General features: G+C 42.1%; 1 protein-coding gene and 1 long non-coding RNA gene across 14 annotated transcripts in view; one reads left to right on the forward strand and one right to left on the reverse strand.

The window, feature by feature from the left end:
• LOC139757224 (uncharacterized) overlaps window positions 1–13,181 on the forward strand; it is a 321,083-nt gene that overhangs the window by 231,087 nt on the left and 76,815 nt on the right. For all 13 annotated transcript variants that reach the window (XM_071677655.1, XM_071677734.1, XM_071678035.1 and 10 more), the window contains one exon: window positions 2,972–3,100. In XM_071677655.1, the coding sequence (XP_071533756.1) occupies window positions 2,972–3,100 (129 nt within the window). The remainder of the gene's footprint in view (window positions 1–2,971; window positions 3,101–13,181) is intronic.
• LOC139757896 (uncharacterized) overlaps window positions 1–13,181 on the reverse strand; it is a 175,941-nt gene that overhangs the window by 48,656 nt on the left and 114,104 nt on the right. The gene's annotated exons all lie outside the window — the stretch shown is intronic.

The following is a 13,181-nucleotide window of genomic DNA, read 5'->3' on the forward strand; positions in this document are numbered from 1 at the left end:
TCCGTTGACAGCATGTCAACCCCAGTATACCACATCATTCTAATTCACTGTATTCCTTGCATGCCTTTCACCCTCCTGTATGTTAAGGCGGAAGATGAAAGCCTTCAAGGCAGCGGGTTTGGAGGGTATTGCAGTGGAATTTGTTGAAAAAGGGGGTGACTGTGTTGTTGACTGGTTGGTAAGGATATTTAATGTATGTATGACTCTTGGTGAAGTGCCTGAAGATTGGGAGAATGCATGCATAGTGCCATTGTACAAAGGCAAAGGGGATTAAGGTGAGTGCTCAAATTACAGAGGTATAAGTTTGTTGAGTATTCCTGGGAAATTATATGGGAGGGTATTGATTGAGAGGGTGAAGGCATGTGCAGAGCATCAGATTGGGGAAGAGCTGTGTGGTTTCAGAAGTGGTAGAGGATGTGTGGATCAAGTGTTTGCTTTGAGGAATGTATGTGAGAAATACTTAGAAAAGCAAATGGATTTGTATGTAGCATTTATGGATCTGGAGAAGGCATATGATAAGAGTTGATAGAGATGCTCTATGGAAGGTATTAAGAATATATGGTGTGGGAGGCAAGTAGTTAGAAGCAGTGAAAAGTTTTTATCGAGGATGTAAGGCATGTGTACAAGTAGGAAGAAAGGAAAGTGATTGGTTCTCAATGAATGTCAGTTTGTTGCAGGGGTGCGTGATGTCTCCATGGTTGTTTAATTTGTTTATGGATGGGGTTGTCAGGGAGGTAAATGCAAGAGTTTTGGAAAGAGGGGCAAGTATGCAATCTGTTGTGGATGAGAGGGCTTGGAAAGTGAGTCAGTTGTTGTTTGCTGATGATACAGCGCTGGTGGCTGATTTGTGTGAGAAACTGCCGAAGCTGATGACTGAGTTTGATAAAGTGTGTGAAAGAAGAAAGCTGAGAGTAAATATGAATAAGAGCAAGGTTATTAGGTACAGTAGGGTTGAGAGACAAGTCAATTGGGAGGTAAGTTTGAATGGAGAAAAACTGGAGGAAGTGAAGTGTTTTAGATTTCTGAGAGTGGATTTGGCAGCGGATGGAACAATGGAAGCGGAAGTGAGTCACAGGGTGGGGGAGGGGGCAAAAGTTCTGGGAGTATCGAGAAATGCATGGAAGGCGAGAACATTATCTCGGAAAGCAAAAATGGGTATGTTTGAAGGAATAGTGGTTCCAACAATGTTATATGGTTGCGAGGCATGGGCTATAGATAGAGTTGTGCAGAGGAGGGTGGATGTGCTGGAAATGAGATGTTTGAGGACAATGTGTGGTGTGAGGTGGTTTGATCGAGTAAGTAATGAAAGGGTAAGAGAGATGTGTGGTAATAAAAAGAGTGTGGTTGAGAGAGCTGAAGAGGATGTGCTGAAAAAGGACTGATGATTGGGAATACCTGGTTTAAAAAGCGAGATATACATAAGTATACTTATGTAAGTAGGAGAGATGGCCAGAGAGCGTTATTGGATTACGTGTTAATTGACAGGCGTGCGAAAGAGAGACTTTTGGATGTTAATGTGCTGAGAGGTGCAACTGGAGGGATGTCTGATCATTATCTTGTGGAGGCTAAGGTGAAGATTTGTATGGGTTTTCAGAAAAGAAGAGTGAATGTTGGGGTGAAGAGGGTGGTGAGAGTAAGTGAGCTTGAGAAGGAGACCTGTGTGAGGAAGATTATTATTATTATTATTATTATTATTATTATTATTATTATTATTATACTTAATTGCTGTTTCCTGCATCAGCAAGGTAGTGCTAGGAAACAGACGAAGACTGGCCCATCCAATCATGCTCAAGTACATATACATAAACACCCATATATGTACATATACATACATATACATAACATATACATATATATATGCATATACATACACTTTTGTGTGATCGGGGCCTGAACATGCAGGAGGGTGAAAGGAGGGCAAAGAATAGAGTGAATTGGAGCGATGTGGTATACCGGGGTTGACGTGCTGTCAGTGGATTGAATCAAGGCATGTGTATGGGGGTGGGTTGGGCCATTTCTTTCGTCTGTTTCCTTGCGCTACCTCGCAAACGCGGGAGACAGCGACAAAGCAAAAAAAAAAAAAAAAAAAATACACTTACACAGACATACACATATATACACATGTACATATTCATACTTGCCTTCATCCATTCCTGGTGCTACCCTGCCCCACAGGAAGCGGCATGGTTACCTCCCACTTCAGCGAGGTACCACCAGGAAAAACAGACAAAAAAGATCACATTCGTTCACACTCAGTCTCTAGCTGTCATGTGTAATGCACTGACACCACAGCTCCCTATCCACATCTAGGCCCTACAGACTTATCCATGGTTTACCCCAGATGTTTCACATGCCCTGGTTCAGTCCATTGACAGCATGTCAACCCTGGTGTACACATCCACTGTGGTACACACATCCACCCTCCTCCGTACAACCCTATCTATAGCCCATGCCTTGCAACCATATAACATTGTTGGAACTAATATTCCTTCAAACATACCCATTTTTGCTCTGAGATAATGCTCTCTCCTTCCACTCATTCTTCATTGCTCCCAGAACCTTCACCCCCTCCCCCACCCTTAACAGGCCATTGGCAGAGGACAAGTCTAGCGGAGTGTTTGTAGAAGCTCCTATCTAATGACTACTTCAATCTAATGCTCATACCTACAGCTCCTACCTATTTTATCTACCTAATAATCCAGCTTAAATGTTCCTTCCTACTACTAGAGTATCTATAACAGGAAAATGAAAATAATTTCCTTAACCTCTCCCATATCTGTGACTCTACAAATGATTAAAGTCATCCCCTTTGTTAGCTTCATGGGCAGTGTAGAGATGATGCTATTTCATTACTCAAATGCACTTTTAGCTTCTAAAATGTAAACACTTTTTAAGGCCTCAGATTATTTGATCTATGAGAATGCTCGAGTTTCATTGAACTTTCCCCACAGTCCTTGTATTACTGTTGCAGGAAACACAACTTGGATTAACTGGTGATGACAAATCAAAAGCACAAATGATTGAAGAAAAACTTGATGCTTTCAAGAAAAACAAGCAAAAGACAGGCCCACCTGATCCTAAACGTGCTCAACATGACAAGGTAAGATGGAGAAGGTTATTTCATGATAAGATTGGGCTGTCATTTGATAAGATGAGTAGAATTCAGTTTATCAGAAAGCATCTCTCAAATGGGTCATCTCTTATTCATATGTAAGTAGTTACATTACAGTGTCCATAAAAAGCCCCTCCCACATGGATTTTTGTAGATGATACATGCTTAAGGTTTATTGCGAGAACAAGCATATGATGCTCCTAGGGTGAAATCATCAAGCATCTGGTTGCTGAGACAAGTGTTTCTAATAGTCTTAGCACCAGCAACCCTCCTCAGTGTGCCTTGGGCTATCTTGAAGGATTTTGTTTTCTATGCTGCCACTTCTGGGCCCAGTATTTCTTCAACTTATGCATTAAGATGGTTAACTCTTACCTTCATAAAGAGAAGAAAGCCCGAATGTCACACTTAGGTTGTGAGCCATCTTTTGAAAATGTATGAGGAAGTGGACGAGGTTTTTTGCAGACACTGTATGATGAACTGATAGAAAATCATCTGTTACAGTATGATATAGAGAAATGTCATTTAGGAAAGAAGATGGCTTATCATCTGGTGAAGTGAATCTTTTTGCAGTGTACTGAAGAAAATGAGTTATTGATGATATCTGTCTGGTGGAGTAATTTCATGATGTCCTATATGGGAAATTGGGCATCTTAGTGAACTTTATGGGACATAAATTATTGTGTGGTGAATACTTTAAAGAAGATTGACCATTTAACATATTGTGGAAGGATGTTGAGACATCTTGATTCATTATGTGTGAGTCGGTATAGATGGAGAATCATTTAAAGTTCACAATTAGGAAAATAGTGTCATTTTGCACATTAGTATTAGGAAGATTGAGTCTCCAAACAGTAAAGTGTATAAAGAGGATAAGCCATAAAGTGCATGGGATGTGGGTCATCTCATGACACAGTATGAGGAATGTGCCATTTTGGGGAGCATGTGAGGAACTTGGGTTATTCCTGTTGGTGTAAGAGAATTATTTCATGCAGTGAGGGAGGTTGGTCACCTCATTACACATTGTAGTAATGGACCTCATTTCATGAAGTGATAATCATGAATTAAGAGCAGGATTGACACTGAGAGATATGGATCAGTTCATGGCAGTGTTCAGGGGTAGTGGATTGTCTCTCAACAAACTGTAAAAGAGGTAGATAAACTTGTGGGGGTTTGTAAAGATGATAGGCAAACTCACAACACAGTTTGACTATGGAAGGTTACCTTATGGCACTGTCCTAGGGTGATTAGTCACTTCTCCAGGTAATGTGGGAGAGGAGGTTTGTTTAATGGCACAGTGCATTGGTGGATTATATCAGGACACAGCAAGGGTGATGGTTAAATTCGTGGTGAAGTGAAAGAATCATTTCATGCTGAAGTATGAAAGATTTGAGTCATCATGTGGGACAGTTTGATGATGGAGGGTTATCTCATAGCATTGTGTTGGAGAGAGGTTACCTCAAGGTGTACTGTGAGGGAGATGGATTCAAGTTGTGAACGTGGGAAAGGTAGGTGTGCCATATCATGATATGTTGTGAGAGAAGTGGATCTTTCACTGTAGTGTGAAAGAGATAGGTCAGCTTATAGCACCAAGGGAAGGAAATAAGTTAGTTTGTGGTACAGCTTAACAGAGGTAGAAGGTAGACTTGTCAGGATATGGTACACTAGGAGGGAAGTGGTTCTCACAGTGGAGTTTAAGAGAGTTGAGTCATCTTATAACACGAAGTAAAGGAGGGAGGTTATCTTTCGTTAGACAGGTTATATCATAGCTTTGTGAAAGAACTAGTTCATTATAAGGCACCGTATGTGGAAAACAGTATATAGCACAGTGTTTAGTAGGTATATCATTCATGGGAGATTGAGGAAGGTGGATGATCATGTGCTGCAGTCTTAAAAAGATGGGACATCTCAAGGTACAGTTAGAGGGATATGGGATATTCCATGGAAAGTCTGAGAGAGGAGAATTATATTAAGGTGTAGTGTACAGGAAGTGAGTTATATATTAGTTTGCAGTGGAAGGGAAGTGGGTCATCTTATGCAGTTTAAAGAATGGTGATATTATCAGCATAAGGAAGATTGGTCACTGTATAGATTTTTGTAAAGGAGGGAGGTTGGCCCATAGGACAGTGCTAGGGAGCATCTTTATCTTAAAGTCCACTGTTTGGCATGTGGATTATCTTGTGGTGCAGTATAGGAGAGTTAGGTAATTTTACAGTTCAAAGTAAGGGATGTTGTTCATCCTTTTTGCACAGTCCGAACATGGTGGGCTTTCTTATGGTGATGTGGAGCATGCAAGTCATCCTATAGCATAGTGTGTGAGTGGCTCCTCTCATAGTGTTGTATAAAGGTAATTCTTTTTAAAGTTCATACAGTGAGATAAAGGAGTTGAGTCATCTCATGGTACAATATGAAGAAGACGGTTATTTCATAGTGCAGTGCACAGATGGTTCATCCTTTGATGTGTGGGAAAGTACCTCATGGCACTCTGTGGTTATTAGGATACCTTATGACCTTGAAGTAGGTAGTTTATATCATGGTGATGTGAACCATAAAATGGGTAGGTCACCCTTTGATAGTATGAGGATAGTGAATCATTTCAGGATGTAATGTACAAGAGATGGGTCATCCCAACACAGTGAGAGGACAGAACATCATCATCTCATAGCACGTTGAGAGGATAGTCAGTCATCTTACAGTGGTTGTAGGAAAGTCTTATGATGCAGTATGAAGGGGATGGATTATCATATTGTGCATTTTGAAACAAGTCGCCTATTCAGGGTACACCATGAAGAAATCGGATCACCTTAGCACAGCACTGAAGCATAGTGTAGGTCATATGATATAGTGTGAGAGACATCAGACATCATTTTACAGTCCCTGTGAAAAAACCTTGTTTGCTTCCCTAAATGTTTCCAAAGGCAATGTCACACTTACATGATATTACTGTATCATCACTCCTTTGGCCTTGATTACCATTTACAGACATCTGGGCATTGAATGGGCAAGGTCCCTGAAGTATTCTAGGTCCATGTTTATGTTCCATTGAGTCTTGATCTCTTTAATGAGTCAAGGTACTGATGAGGTGTTGCAGGAAGCATCTGCCTGTTGGTGCATTCTGAGTGCCCATTGCTCCTAGAAACCTCACATTCACCCACATTTATTGCTTCAAGACTAGAATTCAGGCTTTCTTCTCCTTAGAAAGGTAAGAGCCAATCACCTTAAAGTACAGGTGGAAGAAATACAGCACCCAAAAGGGAAGTTCCTAAAATGAAGTGGCAGCCTGAAGGAATAAGAAAAAGCATCAATCCTTCAAGATAGCATAAGGCATACTGAGGCAGGTTGATGGTGCTCACTGTGAGAAACGCTAATCTAAGTGACCAGATGTACGATGATTTCACGTGAGTGTCATATGCTTGTACCTAAAATAAACCTTAGCCATGCATCCCCTTTGAAAATACATATGGGCAGACAAGGTTTTTTGCAAACAGTGTATTATGTAAAATGTGGGCCATATTATGGCACAGTTTAGCAAGGTAGATCATATCATGGCAAGATGTAAAGGCTTTAGGTAGGGAAGTAGGTGGCTTTCTGCTCTGCAGATTACTTCCCACGTATTCCCTGCGTGTCATAGAAGGTGACTAAAAGGGGAGGGAGCGGGGGGCTGGAAATCCTCCCCTCTCATTTTTTTTTTTTTTTTTTTTTCCCAAAAGGAGGAACAGAGAAGGGGACCAGGTGAGGATATTCCCTCAAGGGCCCAGTCCTCTGTTCTTAACGCTACCTCACTAACGCGGGAAATGGCGAATAGTTTGAAAGAAAGTAGAATCAAAACATATACATTATGTGAAAAGTGAGTCATCTCATGGCTAAATGTAAGAGATCAGCCATTTCATGACAGTTTTAGAGAAGTTAGGAGTCTTCCAACAGTTCGAGGGTGGTGGGGATATTATAAGTCAGTATGAAGGAGTTGGCTTGTGATACATTGTGAGGATGATCAGTTTTCCCATAGTTTGGTTTGAAGAAGGTATGAGACATCTGGGTGAATCATGGTGCAGTATGAAAATGGTAGGTCATCTCACTTCCGCTGTTAGGCTGGATAGTCATCTTATTGTATAATGTGACAAGTGGGTTATTTTATGATACAGTGTGAGTTTATGGATCACCTAATGAAGTGTAAGGTAAGTTAGCCATTTTATGGCACAAGATAAAGGAGTTAGGTCCTTCTTTGGCATACTGCAGGTGGAGATGGTTCATTTTATGGCATTATATGTGATACATATATATATCAGTGGACTGAACCAGGGCATGTGAAGCATCTAGGGTAAAACATGGAAAGTTTTCTGGGGCCTGGATGTGGAAAGGGAGCTGTGGTTTCACTTCATTATGCATGACAGCTAGAGACTGAGTGTGAATGAATGTGGCCTTTGTTGTCTTTTCCTAGCCCTACCTCACGGGGGGGTGGAGGGAATGCTATTTCATGTGTGGCGGGGTGGTGACTGGAATGGATGAAGGCAGCAAGTATGAATATGTACATGTTTATATATGTATATGTCTGTGTACATATATGTATGTATACACTGAAATGTATAGGTATGTATATGTGCATGTGGAGGCGTTTATGTATATGCATGAGTATGTGGGTGGGTTGGGCCATTCTTTTGTCTGTTTCCTTGCGCTGCATCGATAACACAGTAGGGTTGAGGGACAAGTCAATTGGGAGGTACGTTTGAGTGGAAGTGAAGTGTTTTAGATATCTGGGAGTGGATTTGGCAGCGGATGGAACCATGAAAGCGGAAGTGAGTCATAGGGTGGGAGAGGGGGCGAAAGTTCTCGGAGCGTTGAAAAATGTGTGGAATGCTAGAATGTTATCTTGGAAAGCAAAAATAGGTATGTTTGAAGGAATAGTGGTTCCAACAATGTTTTTTTGGTTGCGAAGCATGGGCTATAGATAGAGTTGTGCGGAGGAGGATGGATGTGCTGGAAATAAGATGTTTGAGGACAATATGTAGTGTGAGGTGGTTTGATCTAGTAAGTAATGAAAGGGTAAGAGAGATGTGTGGTAATAAAAAGAGTGGGGTTGAGAGAGCAGAAAAGAGTGTTTTGAAATGGTTTGGTCACATGGAGAGAATGAGTGAGGAAAGATTGACAAAGAGGATATATGTGTCAGAGGTGGAGGGAACGAGGAGAAGTGGGAGACCAAATTGGAGATGGAAAGATGGTGTGAAAAAGATTTTGAGTGATCGGGGCAATTCCCAAGCTCTCTCATCCATAACAGACTGCATACTTGCCCCTCTCTCCAAAACTCTTGCATTCACCTCCCTAACAACCCCATCCATAAACAAATTAAACAACCATGGAGACATCACACACCCCTGCCACAAACCGACATTCAATGAGAACCAATCACTTTCCTCTCTTCTTACTCATACACATGCCTTACATCCTTGATAGAAACTTTTCACTGCTTCTAACAACTAGGCTCCCATACCATATATTCTTAATACCTTCTACAGAGCATCTCTATAAAATCTACCATATGCCTTCTCCAGATCTCAGGCATCTCACCATGAGTCATACATACATTAAATAACCTTACCAACCAGTCAACAACACAGTCACCCCCTTTTTTGATAAATTACACTGCAATACCATCCAAACCCGCTGCCTTGCCAGCTTTCATCTTCTGCAAAGCATTTATTACCTCCTCTCAGTTTACCAAATCATTCTCCCCAACCCTCTCACTTTGCACACCACCTTGACCAAAACACCCTATATCTGCCAATCTATCATCAAACACATTCGACAAACCTTCATAATACTCACTCCATCTTCTCACATCACCACTACTTGTTATCACCTCCCCATTAGCCCCCTTCACTGAAGTTCACATTTGTTCCCTTGTCTTATGCACTTTATTTACCTCCTTCCAAAACATCAATTTATTCTCCCTAAAATTTAATGATACTCTCTCACCCCAACTCTCAATTGCCCTCTTTTTTACCTCTTGCACCTTTCTCTTGACCTCCTGCCTCTTTCTTTTATACATCTCCCAGTCATTTGCATTATTTCCCTGCAAAAATCGTCCAAATGCCTCTCTCTTTTCTTTCTCTAATAATCTTACTTCTTCATCCCACCACTTACTACCCTTTCTAATCTCTCCGCCTCCCACGCTTCTCATGCCACAAGCATCTTTTGCACAAGCCATCACTGCTTCCCTAAATACATCCCATTCCTCCCCCACTCCCCTTACGTCCTTTGTTCTCACCTTTTTCCATTCTGTACTCAGTCTTTCCTGGTACTTTTTCACACAAGTCTCCTTCTCAAGCTCACGTACTCTCACCACTCTCTTCACCCCAACCTTCTCTCCTCTTTTCTGAAAACCTCTACAAATCTTCACCTTCGCCTCATCAAGATAATGATCAGACATCCCTCTAGTTGCACCTCTCAGCACATTAACATCCAAAAGTCTCTCTTTCGTGCGCCTATCAATTTACACATAAAACAATAACACTCTCTGGTCATCTCTCCTACTTACATACGTATACTTATGTATATCTCTCTTTTTAAACCATATTCCCAATCACCAGTCCTTTTTCAGCACATAAATCTACAAGCTCTTCACCATTTCCATTTACAACACTGAACACCCCATGTACACCAATTATTCCCTCAACTGCCACATAACTCACCTTTTCATTGAAATCACCCCGTCACTATAACCCAGTTTCGTGCATCAAAGCTTCTAACACACTCACTCAGCTGCTCCCAAAACACTTGCCTCTCATGACCTTTCTTCTCATGCCCAGGTGCATATGCACCGATAATCACCCATCTCTCTTTCTTACACTCTATCACATACTCCCACCACTCCTGTTTCAGGAGTAGTGCAACTCCTTCCCTTGCTCTTGTCCTCTCACTAACCCCTGACTTTACTCTCAAGACATTCCCAAACCACTCTTCCCCTTTACCCTTGAGCTTCGTTTCACTCAGAGCCAAAACATCCAGGTTCCTTTCCTCAAACATACTACCTTTCTCTCCTTTCTTCTGATATTGGTTACATCCACACACATTTAGACACCCCAATCTGAGCCTTCGAGGAGGATGAGCACTCCCCACGTGACTCCTGTTTCCCCTTTTAGAAAGTTAAAATACAAGGAGTGGAGGGTTTGCAGCTCCCCGCTTCCATCCCCTTTAGTCTCCTTTTACGACACGTGAGGAATGCGTGAGAAGTATTCTTTCTCCCCTATCCCCGAGGGATAATATATAGGGAAGTTTGAATGGAGAAAAACTGGAGGAAGTGAAGTGTTTTAGATATCTGGGAGTGGATTTGGCAGCAGATGGAACCATGGAAGCGGAAGTGGATCATAGGGTGCGGGAAGGGGCGAAAATTCTCGGAGCATTGAAGAATGTGTGGAAGTCGAGAACATTATCTCGGAAAGCAAAAATGGGTATGTTTGAAGGAATACTGGTTCCAACAATGTTGTATGGTTGCGAGGCGTGGGCTATGGATAGAGTTGTGCGCAGGAGAGTGGATGTGCTGGAAATGAGATGTTTGAGGACAATATGTGGTGTGAGGTTGTTTGATCGAGTAAGTAATAATAGGGTAAGAGAGATGTGTGGTAACAAAAAGAGTGTGGTTGAGAGAACAGAAGAGGGTGTTTTGAAATGGTTTGGTCACATGGAGAGAATGAGTGAGGAAAGATTGATCAAGAGAATATATGTGTCAGAGGTGGAGGGAACGAGGAGAATTGGGTGACCAAATTGGAGATGGAAAGATGGAATGAAAAAGATTTTGAGTGACTGGGGCCTGAACATGCAGGAGGGTGAAAGGCATGCAAGGAATAGAGTGAATTGGAACGATGTGGTATACCGGGGTGGACGTGCTGTCAATGGATTGAACCAGGGCATGTGAAGCGTCTAGGGTAAAGCATGGAAAGTTCTGTGGGGTCTGGATGTGGAAAGGGAGCTATGGTTTTGGTGCATTATTACATGACAGCTAGAGACTGAGTGTGAACGAATATGGCCTTTGTTGTCTTTCCTAGTGCTACCTCGCACACATGAGGGTGGAGGGGGTTGTTATGCCATGTGTAGCGAGGTGGCGATGGGAATGAATAAACGCAGACAGTATGAATTATGTACATGTGTATATATGTATATGTCTGTGTGTGTATATATATGTATACATTGAGATGTATAGGTATGTATATTTGCGTGTGTGGACGTGTATGTATATACATGTGTAAGTGGGTGGGTTAGGAAATTCTTTCGTCTGTTTCCTTGCGCTACCTCGCTAACGTGGGAGACAGAGACAAAGCACAATAAATACGATAAATGTGCCCAAACCACTTCAAAATACCCTCTTCTGCTCTCTCAACCACGCTCTTTTTATTTCCACACATCTCTCTTACCCTTACGTTACTCACTCGATCAAACCACCTCACACCACACATTGTCCTCAAACATCTCATTTCCAGCACATCCATCCTCCTGCGCACAACTCTATCCATAGCCCACGCCTCGCAATATATATATATATATATATATTTTTTTTTTTTTTTTGCTTTGTCGCTGTCTCCCGCGTTTGCGAGGTAGTGCAAGGAAACAGACGAAAGAAATGACCCAACCCACCCCCATACACATGTATATACATACGTCCACACATGCAAATATACATACCTACACAGGTTTCCATGGTTTACCCCAGACGCTTCACATGCCCTGATTCAATCCACTGACAGCACGTCAACCCCGGTATACCACATCGATCCAATTCACTCTATTCCTTGCCCTCCTTTCACCCTCCTGCATGTTCAGGCCCCAATCACACAAAATCTTTATCACTCCATCCTTCCACCTCCAATTTGGTCTCCCACTTCTCGTTCCCTCAACCTCCGACACATATATCCTCTTGGTCAATCTTTCCTCACTCATTCTCTCCATGTGCCCAAACCATTTCAAAACACCCTCTTCTGCTCTCTCAACCATGCTCTTTTTATTTCCATACATCTCTCTTACCCTTACGTTACTTACTCGATCAAACCACCTCACACCACACATTGTCCTCAAACATCTCATTTCCAGCACATCCATCCTCCTGCGCACAACTCTATCCATAGCCCACGCCTCGCAACCATACAACATTGTTGGAACCACTATTCCTTCAGACATACCCATTTTTGCTTTCCGAGATAATGTTCTTGACTTCCACACATTCTTCAAGGCTCCCAGAATTTTCGCCCCCTCCCCCACCCTATGATCCACTTCCGCTTCCATGGTTCCATCCGCTGCCAGATCCACTCCCAGATATCTAAAACACTTTACTTCCTCCAGTTTTTCTCCATTCAAACTTACCTCCCAATTGACTTGACCCTCAACCCTACTGTACCTAATAACCTTGCTCTTATTCACATTTACTCTTAACTTTCTTCTTTCACACACTTTACCAAACTCAGTCACCAGCTTCTGCAGTTTCTCATATGAATCAGCCACCAGCGCTGTATCATCAGCGAACAACAACTGACTCACTTCCCAAGCTCTCTCATCGCCAACAGACTTCATACTTGCCCCTCTTTCCAAAACTCTTGCATTCACCTCCCTAACAACCCCATCCATAAACAAATTAAACAGCCATGGAGACATCACACAACCCTTCCGCAAACCTACATTCACTGAGAACCAATCACTTATATATATATATATATATATATATATATATATATGTATATATTTTTTATTATACTTTGTCGCTGTCTCCCGCGTTTGCGAGGTAGCGCAAGGAAACAGACGAAAGAAATGGCCCAACCCCCCCCCATACACATGTATATACATACGTTCACACACGCAAATATATATACCTACACAGCTTTCCATGGTTTACCCCAGACGCTTCACATGCCTTGATTCAATCCACTGACAGCACGTCAACCCCGGTATACCACATCGCTCCAATTCACTCTATTCCTTGCCCTCCTTTCACCCTCCTGCATGTTCAGGCCCTGATCACACAAAATCTTTTTCACTCCATCTTTCCACCTCCAATTTGGTCTCCCTCTTCTCCTCGTTCCCTCCACCTCCG

Source organism: Panulirus ornatus, chromosome 1 (genome assembly GCF_036320965.1).
Source record: "Panulirus ornatus isolate Po-2019 chromosome 1, ASM3632096v1, whole genome shotgun sequence".
NCBI lineage: Eukaryota > Metazoa > Arthropoda > Malacostraca > Decapoda > Palinuridae > Panulirus > Panulirus ornatus.